The 26,408-nt window shown below is 38.7% G+C and overlaps 1 protein-coding gene across 1 annotated transcript in view; it reads left to right on the top strand.

The window, feature by feature from the left end:
- Positions 1-3,968: 3,968 nt before the first annotated feature.
- lamc3 (laminin, gamma 3) overlaps positions 3,969-26,408 on the top strand; it is a 69,966-nt gene continuing 47,526 nt past the window's right edge. The window contains exons 1-3 of the mRNA XM_064307718.1: positions 3,969-4,517; positions 13,743-14,047; positions 24,592-24,722. Coding sequence (XP_064163788.1) covers positions 4,151-4,517; positions 13,743-14,047; positions 24,592-24,722 — 803 coding nt within the window. The 5' untranslated portion in view covers positions 3,969-4,150. The remainder of the gene's footprint in view (positions 4,518-13,742; positions 14,048-24,591; positions 24,723-26,408) is intronic.

The raw sequence follows: 26,408 nt of genomic DNA, 5'->3' as shown, positions 1-26,408 counted from the left end.
AAATGAAGATTTGTGAGCTCTAGCCTGCTGCGTGGTTGTCTGGTCAAAACAATGAATTTTCACTGCAGTCACCTCACATAGCATAGACCCCCACAACCTAGCATTTCTGGTATAGGCAAACAAGAAGCTTGAAAACAATTGCAAAGATGAAGCACATTAATGTCTCCTCAGTAAACTGTGATTCTCTCATCTTACTAAGTTAAAAGAAATGTTACGTGAGTAAGCCCCAGGCAAGTGAAAAGGCTGTGGCTTAGTCCAGCCCTCTGCATATAGAATAATGAAGGTGTTGGCGAACAAACAAATAACAGAGGCAAACAGACTATTAGTCGCTTTTAGTGTTATTTATTTATTTATTTATTTATTATTTGTCATAGATTTACAACAGCTGTGATATTAAGTTGATGTAATCACCTCATTTTTCCACTCACCTCATTCACAAGGTGACCTAATACTTTTGCAACAGCCTCTGTGTTCCACGGTCTATAATAAATCATTGTTTAATCAAATACATATCATTGCATCAGTACCCAAAATCCACATGCTATGTTATGCAATAGCGGGGCCAGCCCTACAAAGGCGAATGTCTGCGTCTGAATGACTGTGTGATGAAGTTACACCATTGGTCGGCCGAGTTATGAAGTTACACCATTGGTCAGCCGGATCACGTGTGTTAGGTCCAGTCTTGTATTCGATTTTGACCTGGTCTTGTTTATAAAAACATTAATGGCAAAATACAGTGATATCTTTTATTTGATGATCCATGTAACCTCTCCATGAGCCCTCAGGGTCTTTTCACAGAACTTATTATTAAATAGTGTCTTCTGCTTTTTTCATATTTTCATATTATTGTACTTTGTATCATTATCTTAATGTTGTAACATGTCATGACCCCTAGTTTGACTTAGTATAGGTTAGAGAGTAATGTTTACTGTGTGAACCGGACTTAATGTGTTCATGGCTATGAATAACTGCTACAAAATGAGTATTGTACCTTATCGGACCTGTGTTTTGTAGTTGTTCCAATGACCTTCGGTATTCATTTATTGTACGTCGCTTTGGATAAAAGTGTCTGTCAAATACAAAATGAATGCTCTTTTTGAAAATCTAAATTTTGTTTCACAGGATACCTCTAAAGCTTGTGCTAGGAACATGCCAGAGAAATCGGCCATTCAGAAATCATTGCCATTCCCCTGCCTCCCATTGCAGTGGTTACACTTTTGCTCATGAACATTCCATTCACAATAGGTCGCAAATGGTGTAGGTTTTACTATCAGCAATGTTATTGTCAATAACCACGATTATACAAATATGCCCACATTTAAAATGAAACTTCATCATTCATTATAGTGTATGAGGTAATCATGTTGGTTATAATGATTAAAACATTTTTTTAAATCTATTTGGCCTGAGAAATTAGTGCAGACTATGAGGGAAAATGTTGTTGAGCTCAACTGAACAACAAAAACAGGTCTGGGTGCTGAATCCAAGATGCCTGAATATTAAATATTGAAGAGTATAGCACTTGCATAAGAACAAACAGAACTTTTATTGGGCTACTGCCCCATAATAGATGGAAAATATGAATATAGTCTTGAACTTGAGCTGAACTGCCTGGCGATGGCCCAAAACCTCTCATGTTGTCCTCTGGCAACTAAAATATATAAAATATAACCCTCTTCCTCTTGCCCATCTGGCAATGGGTCATCTTGACCATATGATGTAGATCCTCTCCACCTAGGCCCTTCTCAGTTTATGTGTTGCATTATACCGCTCCTTTTCTCTGTTCTGTGGATTCAGTGTAGGCGTCAACAGCCATGGGGATATCTAAGGGTCTTCTGACACAAAGCAGTCACATTGCTCTAGGATTGCTTCATATATCACCCCTGCAATTTACTTGCAACTCAATTGCAATTTAGTTGCAAGTGGTTCCAAGCAGCTCAACTTCATGCAACTGATTTAATGCCATAGCCAATCAGAGTAGAGTTACAGGTCGTACGCAAACTAATACACTTGCATTTTGATCTGTAACGTTAATTTAGCTAATGTGACATTTCGGAAATTCGTTCTTGTTTTACAGAAGATCCAAAATTGTGAATGCACATAAAGCTTTTCATTTCAGTTGAAAGGACTGCCAGCGACATTAAGGACAAAAACATGTAATGCACTTTATTCTGATGGTGATTGGTGATTGACTACAATTTAAATTACTTGCAAATTACCTTGTGTAATGGTCTTATTGCTTGAAATGGCAACGCATTGCAAGCAACAAAAGTTGCATAAATATACGTAATCAAGGTAAAATGCAAAATGCGTTATTATTATTATTATTATATAATGCAATGGCCATCACAGATCACAGTGTATAACCCTTCTAAATAATTATAAATATATTAATCACAAAAAACAATGTTTTAAGTGAAATATTTGCATTTGCAGAAAGCCTCTAAGCACAGGAAATGAAATTGATCAGCCCTAATGCTAACATCTGCCTGTTAAGGTGTATCAGCACAGGTCTTTGACAAGTGCTATAGCCCTGTCAACATAGAATTACCACTGGGCAGATTAAGATTCAAACCTTCTCTCAAAGAGCCAAATTCATACTCATAGTGCTCTGTACAGTGTATTGATAATTTTGGATATTACAGGCCATATACTTACAGATTTAGCAATTTTATAAAGCATGCTTCATTTCCATGTTTCCCATTTGGGAGCACATATCTTGTATTATTCTTTCAGTCATCAACTGTAGAGATCTTGGCCTACATGGCCCTTTGTAATTTCTGAGCTAGCCATCTTCTTAATGATGTTCGAGACAGTTGATTTTGGTAAGCCAAAATTTTGGCCTGTGCCTAATGGTTTTCTTAATATTAAAAAAAAAAATTATCTACATGGTTTTTCTTTTTTTGTTTGTCTTTTTGATGCTTCAGTTCAATTTCTCTGAATCTACTACATCTGCAGGAAGTTGCTGGTTTCCATATTGAGCAAACAATGGATGAGTCATTCTCTATTGAGTACAGCTAGCACGAACAAGGCAATTGCTTGCACATGGTAGGTGAGCATACCTTTGGAGAAATGAGTTTCAAATGCACTCCCATCTCCCTTTCGACTTCTACCTCCCTCACAGATAAAGAGTTTTGGGATGTCCCCAGGGGTCCTCCTACACAGCAATCAAACTGAAAGGATTCTGAGGCACCAAGTCAAAGAAGATGCTAAGCGATCCATAGTCTCATTTCCATTTCTGTTCGTCCAAACGTAAAATTTTCAAAAGCTATCATTTCTGCATAGTCTTCTGTCACCAGTGAACTTAAAATACCTTTCTTATGTTTTCCCTCATGAACTATATGTATTATGAAATGTATCAAATAATTTATTTTAAAATCTAGCAAATAATGACTAAGAATGATTGAATGTATAATGTCTTTGTAGATGGAGTTAAACATCAATATTTTACATCACATTTGAAAAGAATAGACCTTAAAAAGCAATATTTCAGCATAGTGTCTGAGAGCTTTTATGTCACAAAATATAATTGTTACTCAAAACTTCTATCCAAAACATATTCTGTTCCACATATATATCTGATATATCGGGTTCAAGAAAGATATATATCTGAAAGTAATGCACTAATATATAGTTTTGCCATGATAAGATCTTCCACTGTGTTATACCATGATAAAACTGTTTTATAATTTTATAATGACGTAAAAATGTTGTTGTTAAATTTTTTTTTATTTTGAATTGTGGTATCAAAGCCCAAATGCAATACTTCATCTAACATGTTTTATGTAAATACCACAAGACATGAAATACTAACATTTGGCCTGTAATATCTACTCGCTCCTGGCTAAATTAATTCCATACACTTTTATTTCTAGGGTAGTTACCATTTCATCCAGTAGGGGGAAAGCATCTGGAACATTCCTGTCCCATTTTCACCCTATCCCTTGTGTCTGAGGATCACAGAAGGGCTCTTCTGAAGTTAGCAGTGGGAGGGCACATTGAAGTGGAGAGCAGGGGGGAAAGAGTAGACTGAGGAACTACAGACTGAGGAACTAACTCATAACAGAACTCTGAATCATCTGTCCCATGTGTCCGCACCTCCAGTCTGTCTCTCCCCGTTTGTCTGCCTGTGCCTCCTGCCTGTTCCACCATGGAAAACACCCTGCTCAGTCTCCTGCTTTTCACCTCAATCCGCTCATGCCTGGTTTTAGCGGGCATGGATTCCTGCTACGATGAAGAGGGTTCCCTCAGTCGCTGCCTGCCAAAGTTTGAGAATGCAGCCTTTAACAAGACCGTGATGGCCTCCAACGTGTGCGGTCTTCCTCCTGAGGACTACTGCATGCAGGCTGGTCCCATGCGCTCCTGCCACCGTTGCGATGCATCGGACCCCCAGCAGCACCACAACGTCACCTACCTGACTGACTTCCACAGCGATGAGGAGCCCACATGGTGGCAGAGCCAGTCTATGTTCTACAGAATACAGCACCCCAGGTCCGTCAACCTCACCCTGCACTTGGGTAAGAGAGCCATAATCACTCATTCTTATCCATCTGGCTGCTTTCCTGGCTGATCACCTGCTAAACTGTACAAAGGTAGAATATTCTTGATTGCTTGTCATGTACCTAAGTTTTTCAAATTCTGGTTACAACCAGGAGTCTGAAACACAAAGCCTTTAAAGTGCTCATAAAGTGTTATGAGAATGGTAAAAGTCATATGAAGTACATTTCAGAAGAGAGGAAAAAAACTGAAATTCCCCAGAGCAAAATGGCTATCTTTTTAAATGTACCTTTTGTGCTCTTATTTAATGCTTCAGCACTTGTATGCAAAACTGCATCGCCCCGCACATGGCTTAAAGTCATGCTGGTTCAGATAATTGAAGACATATATCAATGCTCCTCTTCTAGGAACTTTTAAGTGGCAAATAGAGAAATACAGATATGGCTGGTCACAGTCCACTGAAGCAGAGGTCCAGCACAAATGCTCTGTAATTGTGAATTTTGAGAAAATTGAATTTATGTATGGGGAGAGGGAGAAGGAGAATACTGAAAACATGAGCATGCCTGGCCCTTTGTTGTGTACAGAACAATGGGCTCATTCTACTCTGATGCCTAAAGACTATTTCATTTAATCACTGGTATTAATGTGTTTTTGGTCTGAGAAAATCCAAATGTTGTATTCTTAATCTTTAACTTGCAGTAAGATTGTCTGAAGTATTTTTCATCTGTGTTATGCACCAGTTATTCATACCATAATTCAGGTCAACTTAAACACAGAAACTATGTTTCTACTATTGGTAAATCATATATGATTGTATAATATTATATTGTCATAAGAATGGATTTGTATATTAATTGTCATCCAGATTTTGCTATTGGTGATTTGGCAGCAACTGGGAAAACATGCAATGGTTTGAGTGGGTGTCATTACTGTATGCATTTAGACTAAACTATAGAGTTTGTCTAGGCAGTCAGAAACATCCAGAATAGTCAAATAATACCAATAAAAGGGGTTCGCTTTAACCTTTGTTATAGGACACAATAGCCCTTAAAACAATATGTTCACCAGCTTAATTTTCAACTATGAAAAAATAAGTATTGATCATACCTTGCAGGAGCACAAATGAGCCACCAGACAATAGCACATTCTACTATGTACTATCATCAGTCCAAGAATACTTTTAATTGACTACATTTAAAAAGGAAATTAATTTAGATTCCTTAATTAGTGTGTGCCTGCAAATACTTTACTAATAAGAGCATTCTTCTTGTCTTCAAGAATAAGAACTAAGGTATCACACACCTAAGCCCTTGCTAAGTTCTTGCTAAAGCACAACATGGAAAAAAATACTACACAATGCAACAGTCATGGCCAGAGATATGGCAACCCAGTACATCCTAATTCATAGTGTCAGGGTCGTTCTAAGGAAGGAGGCAGATAGTCAGGCCTGTGTTTCTTTGCACACAGAGAGGATCGCAGTCTCTTCCCTTTTAATGTGGGTGCCTCTGCCAGCTGTGCTGCAGTTGAGGCTCTTCCTGTAGGATTTGTTTTCTTCCCAGCCCAATCAAAACAAACCCCAGCCAAGGGGAACTTTAAAACAACACGCATACCCTCACACATGAAAAGCGCCACAGGGACAGCCTACAACCGGGTCAAGAATTTACGCGGAGAACAAACAAAACACAAGAGGGATAAAAAATACTGAACACTGAAACAGGGTCAAGCGTTTCCCAGACACATGCGAGGCAAACCACATCTGGTTTTAATTGTCTGATGGTAAACCAAATAACTTCCTGTCTGGGGTGAAAAAATGCAATGATGCAAAATTAAAAGCAATTGGTTCCATTCTGCATTGTTTTATTAGACCGGAGAGGTACTACCTGTAGCGAAAATGTATTTACTTGGTTAAAATGTGTTTTAGCTGGACACATCAACCCTTTAAACATTATATTTTATATATTGTTCTCATGGAAGAGTCTGAGATGCTGTTCCAAAGTATGCCTGTTTCTTTTAAATCCCTAACCTTATCATTTGCCTTCACAGTTCTAATAGATGGCATTGTTGTGAACACTGAGGAGAATGTTGATAAGTCTCAGGATAAAAAAGTGTCTGCAATTACAAATCAGAAGTGTTTACATATGCCCCGAAGCCTGCTGTGAATATTGATATAACCCCGTCTCTTGAAATATTTAGCATCGGTAATCTTTTAATACACTCTGATAAAGGCTTAATTATGGTCACCATATTGCCACATCATCTGCACAGCCTTAAATTCAAGTTTTCACAAGGTTTTTCAGATTACTCCCAAGGTAACACATTTCAACATGCAGACGATTTTAATCTGCCTCTCAGTGACACTTCAAATATATCTTCTGCACACAGATGCCAAATGTTACCTTCCTGTAAATGTTGGGATAAATATTGTGACTACAAGCTGAGTCTCAACATCATTTTCAGAAAAAAACAAGTACGGGTCAGACAGCTGCTTTTACGTTGTTAACTGTATGATTTAAGGTTTTGCTCTTACAACTGTGCTGTTGCTATGCTACCGGGGAAGTTTGCTCCTGGAAATTGTGGACTGGTCCTGTTAATGCAGACTGTGGACACCTTGGGAGTTGCCAGGATCTCAAAGGTTCTTCTGCCTATTCACACGTCATAATGTTTATCATTGTGGATACCTTCTAATTAAAGAGCCATTTAAAATTAATAAAGAAATTCATAAACATAATTAAAATGTAAATATAAAATAAAAACAGTACACATGAAGTTGAGGGATTTAGGGAGTAAATCTGCAGCATGCTATGAGGAATTCGCATTTGTTCTGATCAGCAAAATAACTTAGCAGCCATCGTCTAGTTTCATTTTATCAAGTCCACATTAAACCCTCTCCTATACACGTCACCCACAAAATCTCATAAAAGCAGTTTGCGTTAAATGAACCTGTGCGATAAAGCAATGTGGCTGTTGGTGAAGAAGATAATGAGCTATCTGGCTGACTGAGGATTCCACACATGTCTGAACTAGTTAAACAGAATTTCATAGCAGGGAATGTAATATGGTTTGAGTCATTTTTCTGCCTCGTTGTTATGTTTGTGGTATTATTTCTAACTCGTTGTTACTAGTATACCTGTTAAGCTCACCCCCATTGGGAGATTAAACGGTGCACAGCCAATTTCACTGTAGTGGAATAAAATTGTCGTTGGGATGGAAAGACAGAAAGACATTTAAAAAAACTAAAAAAGCCTTGCTGTGAGAAATGATCACTGGTGCTATACTGTGGGGAAAATGGCTTGTATGAAAACAGTGTATGCATTGCATTTCATTGGAATGTATTCATATTTTTTCCACTTTTTTAGTCATTGGTTTAAGTGGGAGAAAAGAAGTAAAAGTGACAAATGTGTTCTAATTTAGTTTTAGTTTGGCATCTTTTCATCTTTGTTGAAACTCTGTGATGAACTTATGAAACTCTAAATGACACATACTTCTCACAATTTCTCAATTCAACAATGTATATACTATGTGGAAGTATATTATTAAAATACTACAAAATGAATGATAGTAGTCAAATAGAAGAGGTCTGTCATTTATTTCATGCTCAAGAAGAAATCACTGTTATATCTCCTGTACTCAGTATGTAACTTATTGCATGTATCACTCTTGATGAATCAAAGTGGGCCAATCGGCCAGTGTTTGTTTTATGCTAAATACCAAAAAATATGAATATTCAAAAAGCACATGAAATATGTCATTTTACTGTCAAGACATTCATTGCAAATGTCACTCTCCGTTTGCTTCTGATCTGGTATGTTTAAAAACCAAAAGGGGATTGGGGGAATGAAATTAATGTGCAACAATTCTACTAAGTCTGTGCAAAGTGTGTGGCATTGCCACCAAGAAAGGAACAAAAAAAAAGTTTGATTATAATTCATCACAGAGCTCATGACCAACATAAAGTCAATGCAATATGTCATCATGCCTTCGGCCATGGCAGCTGTTACTGTCATGAAACAGAGACATGAACTAATCATGAGACCAAAGGGGAGACCATTTCAGACAAGAGCTTTGCTTTCCCAGCTGTGCAGAAAGCATCTCTGTACCTTCCAGGCTCACCTATTTTACCTGCAGTGACTGCTTCACTTGCTGCTTTTGCTCTGGTAGTGGCGATTCCACAGGCTGACCTACTGTACACTGTTTCTGAAAGTTCAGTATCATGATTGCAGTATTTTAGTAGTCCTTACTTGAACCAAATCTTTTATTTCACTCAATTTTTTGAGCCAATCTTTTTTTTTTTGTTCTTGTTTTTTTGTGTGTTAACTTATCTGAAATGTGGAGAAAGTGCTGAAAAATATTCCATTTTTGTCAGGTTAAGTGAGCAATTCCTCTAATGTCCAGGCTCAATAACACTTCCAGTACTAGCATTAGACCAATAATTTTCTATATGCGGTTTCCACTTTCCTACAGAGACCCTGAAGTTCCAAAAAATTTTGTTTTTATCTTCTCAGCACAAGATATTATCTTGAGTGCAAAAGATCTGTATCTTGGGGGAACAACATCTGTAACTTGTGGGAGCAAGTTATTACGGTTGCTGCGACTTAAATCAATAAATGATATGCGTATGGTTACAATTCTTTGCGTATAGTCCCCCAAATAACATTTTACGAGTGTCTGCTGCTTCTATTGGTCTTGCATCCATTATGGAGACAGCCGGTATTCACAGTAATGTGAAAATAGTTTACCTGGTTTTAATTAATGTCACTGCCACTAACCACCTCAAACGCATTGCAGCAAATTCCCCCTTATGGTTTGTTCACCTAAATTATTAAAACTAGAACCACCAAGATTCCATGTTACCTTAAATAGCCAGGAACAGTAAATGTGGGCATGGCAAATTTAAGGGTCCAACAGCCAGTGAACTCTTTTCAGAAAAATCTAATAATTCTTACATTTGAGGTTGTATTATGCTTTTTCCTAGACCGCTGAGAAATTGCTAACAAGCCAACATGTACAATGACTCCAATTGACAAATTTTCTAATTGACAGTGAATTTGCACTCTTGTCATTGCCCTACTTTCTTGGACAACCCCCAGGAGCATGAACAGTGCATTTAGCTATATGAGTAGAAATTGTATGATGTATGGCCTTGTTTTGTTTGTTACTTTTTATTGTCAGTGTGAACTTTAAAGTCCTAGTCAACTTTAACCTGATTTTATGGCAAAATATCACATATTAATACATATAGTTTATATATGTTTATATATTTGTGGCACAAGGGTCATAACATAATATCCTGTATATTAATGAATGACCATAATGAATGGCTAAAGACCTTACCATACTTACATAGTTCAGACATAACAGTTTTGGATTTTAATTACAATATGCCTTAATAATATATTACATTTTCTGTTTCACAAAGCAAGTTCACCATTTAGGCAGTCTTAAGCTCAAACCTGCAAAATCACAGGTTTATGCTTAAGTTAGCTGGTGAAATTACACACATGAACAGCAAAAATGAAAGTGAGGTTCTTGTCAATGAACAAGCCATTATTTTTTATCTTTAATCTTTATGAGCACTGGTAATTTAGTTGTGAGGGAATTATTTACCTCCAGCAATTAATAGTTGTGCATATTGCTAGCTCGGAGCGTAGCAAGTCCTAACAGTGATATACACTGTATTGAGCTCCGCTTCCTTGCACCGGCACATTTTTATATGCTGTTGGGAACGATGATAATATCATAATAAAGTCATTTGTTTCATACATAAAATGCAACACAAAGTTCTTCTCATTTGAGGACAAGAATAAAAGCAAAATAAAACCAAAAAACAGGATTCAAGATAACACAATACATATAGTAGGAAAATGGGGAAATTAGAACGCAGAGACAAATCTTTAAGAAATAAATTGAGAAATAGGCCATAATTAAAGCCATATTATAACCTTCCAAGCAGTCAGGAAAGTGTACCTTGCATTCAAAAGGCATAACAGTGTGTTCAGATTTCCTGGCCATGCATGGTGCTGTCACAGTGTGGTGACATTATCAGAGAGCAATTGAATAAAAGTCTTATTACATAGGCATGGGCCTATTTATCTGCAATTATCTGCCAGGCTTCATTGCTCATTTTGGCCACACTGGCTATGTTGGATTTGCTAGTTAGGGTTGCTTTCTCTTAATGAGTGCTTGATCTTTACAGGTGAAAAAATATGCCCGCTCCAATGTTGCCATAATTTTGTGATCTTCAATCCCAAAACAAAACATATGTAAGGTTCAAAAAATATTGCTTTCATCAAGTTCGACATGTTAACTTATCCTGCAAAGGGCAGCACCAACATAAAATAACATTGATAAAATTTGTGCAATTAAAATGAATCAATTTTTAAATATGCTAACAAATTTTTTTTATCTAATTACTTGCCTATAGCCTAACTGAGAAGAACTGGTTACATCTGATGGTATTGAGCATTATGTGAATATAATATGCTAATATTTATTTAATAACGTCAACGTTGAAGCTCTGCAGATGCACTTTTATTTATTTATTTATTTATTTATTTATTTACTTTTAATTTATTTTAAAATTGCAATTGTAAGATAACAGTATTGGCACGCACCGTGTGCCACCAGTTAAGCAAAACACTGCCACAAGCACACAGTATGCACCCAGTGTGTACATTGTGCTTGTGGGAGTTGTAGTATCATGTAGTATCACTTTTTGTAAACTACAATGATTTTTTTTCATAGTAAATGCTACCAAAAGATCCCCCGCCAAAGTGGCTGGTAAGAGTGACAGAGTTACAAGCTGCTGCCAGATGCTACCTGCATTTGGTGGGTGGCGAGTGTTAATGTCAAGCCCTGTGGATGACAATGATAGATTTATTAATTTAACTGAGAGCGACTTGTTCCCACAAGTTACTGATGTTGTTCCCACAAAATAGAGATATTGTCTGCACATGATACAGATCTTTAGTGCACTAGATAAATATCTTGCACACACAAGATTTTAAAAATATAGGTTTTTGGAACTTCGAGGGCTCAATATTTTAACACTAACTGCCATTTCTTCTTCTATAGAACAGGACTGTATACCACACAGTGCTTTCATTGAACCTTTCAGTTTACATGGTTGTTGCTTCACCATTTGAAACCAGCATATTTTTACTGTAATAACTGCTTATTTTAAATACTTTAGTGAATTGGGTTTTTTTTCCCTTATTGTTGTTACATTTCTCACGCAAAAATGTGTGAGAGAAATGTGACAGTGTATGACTTCTTTCAAGTTATCTAGGACATCACTGCATATTTGATCAGTTTCATCATATTGAACTGTGTGAACAGTGAGAAGCTAGCAGTCCATGGGTCAATGCTGGGTCACATGGATTTGTTGGTTCACATAAAGTGCTTAAGGATGGTGGTGACGATGTAGCTAAGCAAGCATAGGTAAATAATAAGTCCATGCCTTACCTGTTTCATTTGATTTTGAAAAATAAATAAATAAATGAAACGGCAAGTCATTTATCAGCTTTTACATTGGTATTTTGAGGTTGTATCTGCTGTTTCTGAAACTCTGTCCAAAAAAAACTACACTTACTTACTGCCAAAATTAGGTTCAGGAGCAAATTAATAAAAGGTTCCCCAATCCCTTGAAAGTGCCTGTGCCTCTATCTAATTTAATTTTGAGGCTGGATCAGTAAGACACCATGCATTAAGAGATGCCAGCCCTGTGCAAGAGGTCTCCAGAATAAACATTGTGGTGCTTGTACTTCTGCTCAAATTCAGGAGATAAGAGCACAAAATGCTCTAAGTAATACATTTGCTTTGATTGCTGAAAAAGGGTACAGACTGTGAAGTAGTGGGGAAGAGGAGATGAAGTACAAAGGTGTAAAAAAAAAAAGGAAAATCAGAGCCTAGAGGAAGAGTGTTCAAGTGACTTGGAGCTGAAGGGGTATTGATATAATTCACCAGAGTGATGTGAGAGAGGAGTGCCATGCCCAGCCAGAGGAGTCTCAGGATGTTGAGCAAATGACACCAACCTGCCACTGTAAATATACTTGTTGCATGTGAGTGATTCACAATTCCTGAAAATGTTGTTTTGGCACCATTCTTCCAAATTAGATTCTCTTTCCAGTAGCTGACATTTCAGTACCTGATTTGTGACCATGAGCCTCAATTATTTATTCAAAAATCTAAAGTGAGTTTTTTCTGCAACTGAATACACCTAAATGTTTTATAGATGGGATATGTATTCACCTCAAAATGGATTTTCTCAACCAAAACAGTGCTACTGTATCCTATGAGCAGCACATTGGCTGCAGGAAAAATTATACAGTTATGCTTTTTACCGAGATTCAGAGATTCATAAATTATAAATTAGCATACTTTAAATGTTCAAAGAAGCAGTTTCTCTCGCGCTGTCTCTAGATCTTCCTTTTCTCAGCTTCTTTCAACATAATTTAAATGGATCATTAATGGAACTCTGGAAAATCTCCACAAAATAACATGACGTTTAATTCCTTGGCCTGCACATTTAGATGTGACAGAGCTTGGAAGTTGATTTTAATTCTGTATTGTTAGCCTTGTGCCTGTTGTAGCAACCTAGGAATACAAACACAAGTACAATTCAAGCCATTTGTCTCTGTGCCCACATCAGAACGTTGTGCCCCTACAGTGCAATTAATGCTGTATAGCCCCAAGAGACCATTATTTCCATGCTGCATCTGGAAATGTGGCCTCATTACAATTATAATTTTTTGATATCTATCTTCGTTTAAGGGGAATCATTAATTTTTCCCTTCATCTTATCAGGGCTAAAATTCTGTAATTCAAACATTTTTACAATTGCAACATACAATATGTTTGCAACCTTTTTACTTTCAGCTTAATATGAAGACAGTTTATTTACAGCCATACTCCTAACTCCCTGAGAGCATGTTTGTTATTTGGGATCAGACCAAGGTTCCTCCTTGAAGATCTGTGCAGATCCATGTGGGGCAAAGACAAGAAGCCTCACCATTAAAGACCAGATGTCTTCAATTCTACTGAATGTCTACCTTTTTATTTTCATTGTTATAGTTCTTCCCCCTGGCTCTAAACTTTCAAATGGTCCCTTTTTATTGCAAAAATGACAACAGCAGTATAAAGTACCATTTTCTTCATGTTGCGTTATTTATGTTGCATTCTCATTCAGCACATTGTAGCTATAGCTCCGTCTGTTTCCCCACTGTGAGCCTTGCTTCTATTGTCCACAGGGAAAGCATTTGAGGTCACATACATCCGGCTGAAGTTCCACACCAGTCGCCCAGAGAGCTTCGCTATCTATAAGCGCTCAAAAGAAGGAGGGCCCTGGCTACCGTACCAGTACTACAGCTCATCCTGTGAAAAGACATATGGAAAAGATGCCAAGGGATACATCCGTCCTGGAGATGATGAAAGAACAGCCCTCTGCACAGACGAGTTCAGTGATATCTCACCACTGACGGGTGGAAATGTGGCATTCTCCACACTTGAGGGGCGTCCAAGTGCCTACAACTTTGACCAGAGCCCAGTGCTTCAGGTAAGATGTTGCTTGTGAGCGTGTGTGCATGCTTGGGTCGCTGTAGTAATCCATTAATGTCATACTACCCCATTTTAATCCAGAAGCTTTAAAAAAGATGGTATGTTTTAAATACACAGAGATACATGTGAGTGAGTGGATATTGTGAATAGGCAGAAACAATTTACAGCATATGAATATACAGCTCCATTTCTCAAAAAGAGGGAAGCAGCCATATTCTGACAGTCTGAGTTATTTTAGTTTTTTTTTGTATTATCAGTGCCTCTGTATCCTGCAGGTATGAAGTGGCAGGACGTACATTTCCCCTCTTTAAAGAAGCCCCTTTGCCAAAATGTTGTCAGCATGAGTCCTCCTTTAATCTATGATATCCTTCCTGTCCCCCCTCCTGTCAAACATTATTTCAGTGGCTGGGGTTTTAAAAAAGAACACCCATCAGCTGAAATGTATGCTAATCTGCACAGCAGAGCTTGATAAAGACGTTTCTCAGCAAAATCCCTTGGGGGTTGAATTAAGTTTAATGTTTTTATTTTTTATTTTTCCAGCAAACATTGTACACTCAAAAAAAAAAATAATAATAATAAATAAATAAATAAAAATATTTGTTTTGCTTTTGCTTGTTAACCTAACTCATTTTTTTGAAGTTCGTGTATGGTATTATTTGTGACTTAGATTAAGTTAACTTTCCATTGTTAATCCTAATTTTAATAAGTATGCTCGGATAACTTCTTTAAAGTTATTTCAACATAATTTAAGTGTGGAAAATATAGATTTCTACATTTTATAAATACTTAATTATATTTCATGCAACCACTGTTCACAATTCTATTGAGTAAATCCAAAGACTAAGTTTATTAAGTGAATTCATCTCAACCACAAGTTATTTCTTATAGGCTGGTATAAATTTTAAAAAAATACCAAAGTGAGCAGGACACCTCCCACTGGTATGTGTTAAAGTTAAGTCAATTTCTGTCAGGTTTAGCATCATAATAAGCATTCATGCATATTCAGCATCTCATTGTCTGGCAAGCTAAGTAGGGATTGTGTTTTTGGAACTGATTCATTGCATGCATTTTTGGAATTGTTGTCTTCCCTGGAAGTAGGGAAAACTTGATGTTGAATGTAATGATCATGCTCCCCAGGCTCTACATCACTGCACTCTTCTGAATTTAAGATTAAAGGCTTGATGCTGTGCCGCTGCACTCCATGTACCATTACAGGCCTGACATTCCCATTAATTCACAGGAGCTGTAATTACTCACTCTGGGTTTTAATTAGCTGTAATTTGAAGAGAGAAAAGCTGGTGTTTCGTTTAATGTTACTTCTAAATTGTGCCTTATGCATTCACTTACTGTTTCAGAGCTCTGTGGTCTTCAGCAAAACCATCAGGAGGCCCTATTTAGATTCTTACATCTAGATATTTTTTGTTGATGATCTTTGTCATTTGTATCCAGGGAGTATTGCAGGGCTCGCAATTCCAGCTGCTTTGCTGAAGCAAACAACTGTTGCGTCCCACCTGTGACTCTGGCTATGATTGCATGCCACTGCCTTCTGCCTCATACAGTTGAGTAAGGCTCATACTCCTAACTGTATAGGACTGTGTTATAGCCTGCAGCACCATTTTAATAGACATGTTGCGCTGAATACATATCATTAGATATGTACTCTGCTGCTAATGTTCTTCTGCACTCCAAAACTGAAGTTTGTTAGCACACAAACTCAGTCCTTGGTTTACCCATAATGTTAAAACATGGCGAACATTTATGCTAAAATAGGATGAAAATGTCTCAGTGCTTACCACCACTTGATCAGGCGCACCTAAGTCTGCCTATTAACCAGCAGGTTTTCCACCAACTCAAATCTGTATGAGCCGAACCTGCAAACTGATGTGTGATAAGATAAGGCTGACTTCACTTGCTTCAAAGGAGAGCACATGCTTGCTTGTCTGTGGTTACCTGAATCAACAGCAGATGAGCTACAATCAGCAATCGATACAATGAGCATTGATTAAATATAACTGCACACTGTGGAGTGTGGTCCAATCCAGAATTAGAAATTTTCATTTTTCACTCTATTACATTCTTTGTTGGAGTAAACATGAATATAAACTTGTTGGTCTCATTTCATCTTAAATGCTTGGATTTTTCCTATTGCTGTCTTCTCATGACCCCATCTAGCAGGCTACAAATATGAGCAAGTAATTGCCAGCTTATGGTCCAGGGAATATTTTTAAGCGTAGACACACACACATGCATGAGGCTTATAATTAAGAAGTTTACCTGGGGATAAAATCCCTGTGTTTGTATTAACCACTGAAGAAAAAACAACAAGACAGTTTTTCTCTCCCAATTTGGAAGGCCCAGTTGTCTTTGCAAACACTGATCACTTCAACCCCTACTTTCTGTTCAGGAGGCCAGAGATGCTGTCTTCTGAATCATGCAATGTCAGCCACAGATTCTCTTGACACTGCAGTCCACAAGTTGAGCACAGAAATGAGTTGTGGAATGTCACTCACTGAGCTTAAACAGACTGTGGCTACCCAATTAACCAGCTGGGGTTGCTGGTGAGCGATGAGACACAATTAGGCACTGCCCCGTAGGGGCTGCTGGCCACAGTCAGTATCGCATCGTCCTGATCGATATCAAACAATGGGGCCCATTTATACACAGGAAGAGCACCTTAACAGGATGAGCTACCCAGGAGCACAATTACTATTGCTTTCAAAATACGTATACTCTCTTGGCTACAAATTTAACAAAGAAGCAGTATTTTCTCCTTATTCATAATCTAATGCATGCTACAAACACTAGAATCCCATCTCAAAATAAAAGTAAAACTTTAAGCTTCCGAAAGATTAAGTGAACTCCCTGCTGAGTGTCTGATTTACAGCGGTCGATTGCAAACTACACCTTTACATTTATTCCCCAATTATTTTTATTAATTGCTTTTGCTTGAATGTATATGACTTGTCAGCAGGTCACAAGAGCACATGTTTGAGGAGGACTTTGCCTTCAGGAAAGAAGAGGAGGTTAATGGAATGTAGGCACTTTCAGGCTCAGTGTGTTCATGTTCATGTATAATTACAGTACAAAATAACAAAAAAATTAATTAACATAAACTCAGTTTTAATTAAGATTAGGATATACTCAACTGACCTATTATTTGGAGAGTTCCCTTTAAAGCTGAAAGAAGCTTCCAGTATAAAAGTTCAGTACTGCATCAATAAAAATCTTTGGAGAAGCAGATAAAAATGGACAGATTCTCTTCTCTTTGCTGCAATTCTTCTATTATCGTTATTATTTTCTATTTCTTGAACGTGAAGTGAAATAATTTTTCATTCTTTTTCCATTTGATCGGAAAATCAATAAAGCTATTTCATAAATGACGTCTTTTTTCTCTCCCATTTGATATTTGAATGGCAATGCATTGATTGTAACATAGTGGTTGTGCAGGTCTGATGATGTCTATCATGTTGTCACAATGGTGAGCTGACCTTTCCTGACAGAAGTGAACAGCAACGTGTGCCTGTTGACACCTTGACACATTCTGCGGGATTAGGCACATATGCACCCTAGAGCGAGGCTGCAACAACACAGACAGAAAAGTGGTACCACGTAGTGCATAGCAGTACCAGCACAGCATTTGATTTTGCCTTGTGAAGTGCATTGTTACAAGCTTTTGACATGCTCGTTCTGCGTAGTAATGGTCCTCATCAGATTACCACAGCCAAGGCACCAGGCCTGTATGAAATGGCTTGCTTTAATAAGGTAGAAGTGGCAACTCTCTCTCAAGGGTTTTATTCCGGACTGTATAAAAAATGAAGGATATAAAGTGTGTGCATACCTGCATTCTTCTTTATACATGGATGCAAATGAAAAAAAGTTTCCATCTTCAGTAGAGAACAATTCCTCTAAAGATGAATTGGAAGGGTTTGAAGTCCTACTTGTGCCCTTTGGTGACTGTATAATAACGGGAACCATCTAGTCTAATTTGCTTTTCACCCAGGACACACTAACATGTACTCTTCAGTGCTTTGTGCAGGACACATGAAGCAGACTTTGATTGACTGTCAAATAAACCATGCCAGTTGAAATTGCCTTGGGCAACATTTTACACCCTATGATTCTGTAATTAGCACAGAGGCCAGGGCGCTGTCTTGTTAGTTGTTAGATGAATGAACATTTAACATCTGTTCAATCTGATTCTGGTTTTCTCTGACATTGGCAGAATATTTGTTAGGGGTGGTTAAAGCTGGCCACTATTGAACAATTAATTTATAGATAATAAATAGCAAATCATCTTGTCACCACATTACTGGAAGAGTCAGGTCAAAGTGATGATGAGTATGAAGGTTATATGTGATCAGCATGTGTTTGCCCCATAAGATACTCAATTTTATTTTCTTTGAAGTGATATATCCCTGTATTTCCCTCAACCGAAGTTGAGCATGACAACTAGAAGATAATTTCTTAAACTTGTTGGTGGGGAGTTGCCAGAATAACTGTGTTGGTTAACTCTGATCCATAACAGAAGATAAACTTATATTGCACATAGTATTTAAGTTCTGTTGATGGTAGGCCAGCAGTGGAGGTACCCTGCTGAGCCTGTGACAAGTGCAGTATCTAGAGGGGAGTGTCACATCACATCAGACCAGCCCCCCGGGCTGACACCAACCGCAGTCTCAACGTCTGGACTTTACAACTGGATGGCCTGTGGTGGCATCTCTCCTTTAGTTACCCATAATCCCCAAGGTGCAGACAAGCCCCATTCTTTCCTCCTCCCATTCCAATGAAGACTGTGTGTCCCCTAAGGCCTGGAATCAGTTTCAGACAGGTCCAAAATAGTATCTTCAAATGAAGAAGCAAAGCTCTTGCTTTTGAGTTAAGTGGCTGCATCATAGCAGTACAATTGTACAAACGTAAAATGTAGCTAGTTACAATGTAATATTTGTTTTATTATTATTTAATAGCACTATTGAAGTTTAAGTACGATATGAGTATAGGGACATAATCTTGCATACCTTGACATGTCCTGTTGTCTAAAATCCACAAAATACAGAAATAAATTCATTTTTTAATCCCATTCAGATTAAGTGACTATAATCAGGATATATTGCAGAAGTGAACTTGTGATTCCTAAATATTATACCTGTACTCCTCACTTTTTGAGGAATATTACTTATGGTTTGTATTAGAATTGTCATCAGACCATAAAATGAACTCTGCTCATCTCCTTGATACATTCAGAAGCATTCACTGGATAACTCATACAGAACATGCATATTTCATGAGGTTTATAATGGGAATTGCATCCCTCTTTTTATTAATATTTTAATCCTTGGACTCAATGATGGTGCTTTCCCCATGGTGCAGATGAGACCATATACTGTGTAAAGACTTCTGAGTTATTATTTTCTCATCTTTAAACATGTCAGCTCTGTCTGGGAAAAGTCTTTAAAGAAAAGACATGAAAAAGAAGCAATATTTAAGCTCAGTGGTGGATGACAGAAGAGAGATCTCTGTTGGGTGCCAAACGCATCCTCTGCCATATGTTATCCCACATACATCTCAAAAAATATGTTCAATAGAAGGGTCAGTGAAGCTTGGGTATTGCTTTAGTTGTGTCATGTCAATAATGAAGTTGTTGTGTATGTGCTTATATGTATCCCTTTCTTCTTTGTCATTGCAAAATAAACAACCCCTTACCTTCCAGCAACATTAGTCGATCTTCCTTTTGAAGCAATAGATTCCTTCAAAGGATTCTATTTCAAAGTTTGTAAAAAATACTTTTCTAAAATCCAGAGATGACAAAAGCCATTCAGTGAATTCAAATTTAATTTGCTCAGTCATCCATTAAATGGTTTCTTTCTCGCTCACTTCATCTCTCTCTCTCTCTCTCTCTCACACACACACACACACACACTTTTTCTGTTCTGGATGAAGCAGGAAAGCTTGTGTGAAAAATTAGAAACCTGGCAATGAATGATAATGAGCTAGAGTGAGGACATGATGGACTTTAACAATGGAATTTAAAAATTATTAAGTCAGAACTAAGGGGGACCGCATTTATGCAGCTGTATCAGTCTGCACTTTCTATGAGAGACAGGCTTTTGGCATTAAGAGAAGTGATGGTGGACTTTGTCACCGTCAATCAGAGGCTGTCCCCTGGGGGAAGTGTTTGGGTTGATGCAGGGCAGCCAGCCGGTGTATGCTCAACACTTAACTCAGAACAGGAATATGTGGACCAGAGGCTGTGCAACTAGCCTCCCCCTAGTTACACAAGATTTATCAGTACTCTGCTCTGTATTGGGGTGAGTGGTTGGAGCTTACTGGGGTTGTTTGATGATAATGAGAAAGTTGAAGTCATGCTCCTCTGCATCAGTGTTGTACTACCTTAGGAGGCTTTCACATCAGGGACCCGGGCCCGGATCCGAGTACACTTGACCCCAAAGTCCAGTTTGTTTGATTAGTGTGAACACTGTGTACCGTACCCGGGTACGGATCAATGAACCGTGCCTGGGTCCACTTGAAAAGGTGGTCTCGAGTACGCTTCATGTGTACTCCGGAATGGTTTGCATCAGGTGTGAAAACAACTGTACCAAAACTCGGAAGTGGACTGCTATTTAGAATGTGACGTCATAACTATGCTGGTCATCAACTGGTCTGTTTCTCACCTTATTGACGAGCGCAAGTAGCAGTCAGCGAGTAGAGTAACAAAGGCATTTCTCAACGCTGCCTGTCTCCTCCGAAATCTGCGTATGCGCACAGCACGCGCCGATCTCATCCTCTGAACCGCAGGGCCATAGCTGATAAAGTAGGAAGCCAGGCGAGAGGGTCGTTCTTGACATTGTCTCCAAAATATCAATAACAGTAGGCATAGTGCGAAGGTCGACTCCATTGTATGGGCTTGGGATCTTGCGATTGGCGCACTTTTCTACACTGGAGCAACAACATTAACAAATGTTGCGTAGTTGACGCAAGTGTACTCGGGTACGGAACAACATTACTAATGTGAAAGCTGAGCGGCGGGGGAGTGGAGAGGGTGGGCAATCATACTCAGGCACGGTATGAAGCAATCGTACCTAATATGAAAACGCCCTTAGTCCCCTATTAGTCCCTTTAGTGCACCTAAAGGTCACTGTGGACAGCACAGGGGATATACTCTCAGCAGGTGGTTTTGTGAGGTGGTGATTGATGGACAGGCATTATGCTGTTCCCATCTGAATGGGTTCCTCCTTCTCCCCAGGCTTTTTTCCGTGGTTCCCGTTCAAAGGGAGATTAGTGATGCAGTGTCAGCCACTGAGTTGTGGAAAAGTGTGTGCTATGACCTCTGTCCGCTGATTGTCTCAGTCTCCTAATCACCAGGTGGGTGGTGCCATTATACCTTCCGCATATCAAACCACACTTTTCATGAGCCAGAGCTGATCTGACAGCTCACAGGAGGCTGGGTGTCATTGTGTGGCTCCATTACGCTGATGATTCTGTTGCATTATCTACCTGTGAAGATTGTTTACTTTTTCTTGGCCATCTCTCCCAGTGATTTCCATGAGCAGTGCCAGTCCTGGGATTCGTCCCCATTTTTTTTTTTTTTTTTTGAATAATTGTGCAGAAATGTTTTTACTTGACAGACTCTTGCTCCTTTATGTTTTTAGCTGTTTCCTGTAGCCATTAACTTCACAAACATGCTCTTTTTACTTTTGAAATTACTTTAAATATCCTATCAATTGCACAAGGTTGTGTCTGTTTCTTACTCCATTTTAAAGGAAATACATTAGCTATTGTACTGTCCAGTGAAACTGCCTCACAATAGTTTTTTAGGAATGAGAATTTCTAGCAAAAGGAACCACAATGCAATGCTGCAACTGAACTTCACTAAATCTATTAGCCATGTGGCAGCACTGTTCACCGAAATTAAACATAAAATTTGCATTTTTATTTTTATTTTGACCTCTTTCACCATATAAAAGAAAATTCCTTCATGTTTTGGAAGAGCTCAACTAGCCTTCCCTTTTGCATTGGCTTTCTTTTGATTAACTTTAACTATCATATTATTAATGTAGCTACTGTTTTTCAGTGCCCGAAAGAAACTTTATTTTAGCTGCCTTGATGAAGAATTTATTTCTTGTTATCCTGCTTAGTAAAACATGTCACTTGAGCAGTTTTTTTTCCAAGATGGGAGACGGATCTTGAAAATGACAAAGTAAATTATCTCTTTTTTATCATATCATCAGTGGACAGAACAATCTGCCATCAATTGATTCAGGCTGAAGATCCCCTTTAAGCATTTGGTTTCTTAAATGATTAGCATTATGTACATTTCCTTCACGTGGTATGATGACTTTTTTCTTGCATGAGCCATGGCTTACAGCTGCACTAAAAACTTAATAAACTAGTCTGTGTTGGGACATAAATCAAAAACAGTCGTGCTGCATTAGACCACATTTTCCATTCTGAAAGATGTTTACAGTTTGTGGAATGCTTTATTTACTCCAGGTTCCTGAAAGAGTTGGGTTCAAGCTAAGTTTAATTTCAAGTGCAAAATACACACTATGGAAGGAATAAAAAAGTAGATCAACCCAATGTAGTGTAAATTATAAATATTCTGTAATGTCTGTACTGTCCTCATGCTCTCTGGCCTCTCTCCAAATATTCCCGATAGGTTGTGTAGCTAGCAAAATGTTTCATTTTCAATTGCTCCCTGGGGAGGCAGCAGTTCATGAAATTCAGATCAAGTCACAGTATAGAGCTGCAGAATTTAAAGAAACGGAAACTCGCCGTCAATGAGACGTTTGAGGGGGAGTATGCGGATTTTTCCTGAGCAAGCTTTTTTTAAATAGCTGCCCAGGCCCGGTGACATTCCTGATGAAATTTATCAGCGGACAAGCGGCGCAATCAGATCACCCTGCCTGTAACCTTTCACTACAGGCAGCAGGGTCATGCCTTTCCAAATTTGTAATGGACGGATTACTGATCACAGCACCACAGCAATTACCACTGCCATGAATCTCCGGATATGGTAGCAGTGAATCCCTCACAGAAAGGCAAATAAAATTTCTCCATTTGAAGGGCGGGATTCATTTTTCATTATGATTAATGCAGAAGTGTTATAAGAGCCGGGTGCACCGCTGCGCAGCTCGGTTATTTAACTTGGACACAACTTCCCAGACTGTGCTCTCCTCTGACCTTGTTGGGGTTTTAAGAACTCAACCTATTTTTTTTGTCTATTTGCACTATAAGTGTTTCCCACATCCACCTGTGTGATGTTCACGGCCTGGCCCTGCTCTGCTCTCCATTCACTCATATATTTACAGAGATATGGCCTAGGGTAGCATATGAAGGATGACCATGTATTTTAACCCACAGCCCCGATGCCCAAGGCGCCCGCTTGCATGAAACCCCATTAGTGGAGAGGCACGGTGTCAAGCAGTGTGTTGATAAGCAAGCCTAAACGCGACCTGCAAGCCAATTCGGTCCCACATCGCTCAGGCAATCTGTGCCAGGGGCAGGCAGCATTTGAAATCCGTAAGGAGCTTGGGGGGGGGGGGGGATCAGAGAGAGAGGGAAGTATGGACTGGAAGAAGAGGATAGGCATACATGAGTTGTCACATTATTCATTAACATATCGGCTTTAATTGAAGGCTTTTCACACTTCGGCACCACATTATTACTTGCCAAACAGATTTGCCAAACAGACCCTTGCCCAATGTTTCCAACTGTGATTCAGTTCTTTCCTACATAGTGCCAATGCAAACAGGCTCAGTTTCTATGCTGCATGTTTACTCTACTCAATTTTGAAGTAAAGACACTGAAGCTAGAGTTCCTGCAGGCCAATTCTTCTCTCACTCACATGACACCATGCTTTCAAATCTGGCACCTCCCAAAGGGTTTGGGGCCACTTCTGTTTCACCCTGTAATCCTTACTCCTCAGATATATTTTAATTTATTGCCAGTTTGTTGCTTGTCGGAATGCGACCTTTTCTCAGTCAAAGTTCTTGCACCAGACAGGCCCTGATAGTCACTGGCATGAAGCGATGTCCTGGGACACAGCTGTGTCCTCGCAGTCTCTCCCTAGCCGGCTCTTTGGCAGCCTAATAAGTTAAAATGCTGAGTCACAGCGCGTGAACCGTAGCGACTGTTTTCATCTGCAGCTCAGCCCCTAGTGCCCTCCACGAATTTCAAACATATCACAGGGGAGAGAGGCTGAGACAACATTAGATTAAACTGCCTTTGAGTTTTCCAGCACAGTCCTAACTTGTAAAACTTTGCCGTGGTTTCTGGGGTATTTCTGTAGGAACAGATAACGCCACATTGTCAATTTCGATTTCCTATGTCTTGACCTCACCCTCCTGTGTTTGCACTCATTTTATCCATTTTTAAATCCTTCCTCTCTCTGCGTCCTGACATCTTCTGCTCCATTGTTACCAAATTCAAAATTCAGCATGATTTGTGAGCATATCTTGCTCAAATGTTGCCAAAGGCTATAACTACAAATAACCCTCTTTCTCCCAAACACTCCTTTCCGCCTCTCCTCCCTCCCTTCTTCTCCAGGAGTGGGTGACAGCCACAGACCTGCTCATCTCATTAGACAGACTGAACACCTTTGGAGATGAGTTCTTCAAGGACGCCAAGGTCCTCCGTTCCTACTACTACTCCATCTCTGATTTTTCTGTGGGAGCCAGGTAAAAGACGTGCCTTTGAAAAGGGCTTGTCTCTGAAATTTATTTCTGAACCCCTTGCGAGAGCAAACCCTCGGCACATTTATTTCTGGGGCAAGGTTAGATCTTTTGATATTTACCAAGTTACATGGCAGGCTGTTGGTAAAATGAGCTTTCACCATTCAGTCAACAGTACATAAATTAGTGTGTTCTGGTATGTCTAAATTTGTAAACAGACAGTGAACTGCACCTAAGTAAACTCTCAAATTTATAGCTTGGCTTTATTGAAAGTATCCATATATGGTATTTATTTACTTATCCATCAAGTTCTGCTCCTCAGCATTAAATGTCACTATTACAAATATTTTATCACAGCTGAAATTAAAATATTGTTTGCTAATTAGTAATTCATTTTTTATATTATATCATAATGATGCTGTACATAACTCAAAATGTTCATGTTTTTGTTCGTTTTTTCCCCAAAAAAATTAAAGAACAAACCAATAAGTTTTTCTGTGTGGTAGGTTAATACAGTTAAATACAGTTCAGTACTGGACAGTGACACAGTTTTTGCTTTTTTTGGCTCTGTGCTTCATCACATTGGATTTGACATAAAACTATCAATTTGAGGATAAAGTACTAACTGTCAGCTTTAATTTGAGGGTAGGAATTGCAACCCTATATGGATCACCTGATATGGATGTAAATACCCTCAAATTAAAGCTTAAAGTTGTCACTACCTTCATATTCATTGTTTTATTTCATATACAATGTGCTGAAGGCCAGAGCCAAAACGACAAAAATGGTCTCAATATCTCAATACTTTTGCTTTTAACAGACTATCTTTGATTAACTGTGACTGGGAAACAGTGGACAGACAGAGAAAAAACATAACACTTCCTCAAAATTAATATCCTGTCTACACAAACTGCCAAAATTAAGCCAGCGTTGTTGGAGAAAGAGATTTGTGAGTTTGATAGCTTGGTGTTGACTTTGCCTCTGCCAAGCTCCTTTTAAAATGGACAGACCCATATAATCCTCCACTGATGGTGTTCCACATGCCCCAGATCTCCACATTTCATAAAATAATGAAAAAACAGGGGGAGAGCGTACATCGCCGATAGCTGTTTAAAGGGTTTAGACTGTAACTTGATAAGCACATTGTTTTAATCTATATACTTCTTTTTTTTGCTGGGATATCTTGTTCTTTGCATCTTATGTAATGTGATGATACCACCCTGTTCAACGTGGTTTTTCACTATCATCACCAAGTTTTTCCTTTTTACATTTTCTCAGTTTTGTTTTACAGCATGTGTGAGTGCCTGCTTTCTCCATGTGCTGGATCATGCATGTCCAGTGAACAGCTGTTGCACTTGACTGTTGAATGATCACAATCTTCAAAGTAAAATGGAAAATAAATGTGCTTGCAATTAGCACTGCGTATATGGATGAAATATCCTCATGCTCTCTGAAGCTTGACACGGCTGTTTACCAGGCAGCCAGGAAGTGCTCTTCCCACGTTATGCGTTTGGCCTCATTAGAGTGCGAGTCTGGCTCCTCACAACTGGCACATGGTTCATGATTCTGTAGGACAGTGTGTGCCGAGGAGTATTAAATATACAAGTAGCAAAGTATTACAGACATACAAGAAGGGCCAAAGTCACCAATGGGGATAAAAACACAACCTTTTCCTAGGCAATATTTAAGTTT

Source organism: Anguilla rostrata, chromosome 14 (genome assembly GCF_018555375.3).
Source record: "Anguilla rostrata isolate EN2019 chromosome 14, ASM1855537v3, whole genome shotgun sequence".
NCBI classification, from domain to species: domain Eukaryota; kingdom Metazoa; phylum Chordata; class Actinopteri; order Anguilliformes; family Anguillidae; genus Anguilla; species Anguilla rostrata.
This window is presented reverse-complemented; position numbering and strand designations above follow the sequence as displayed.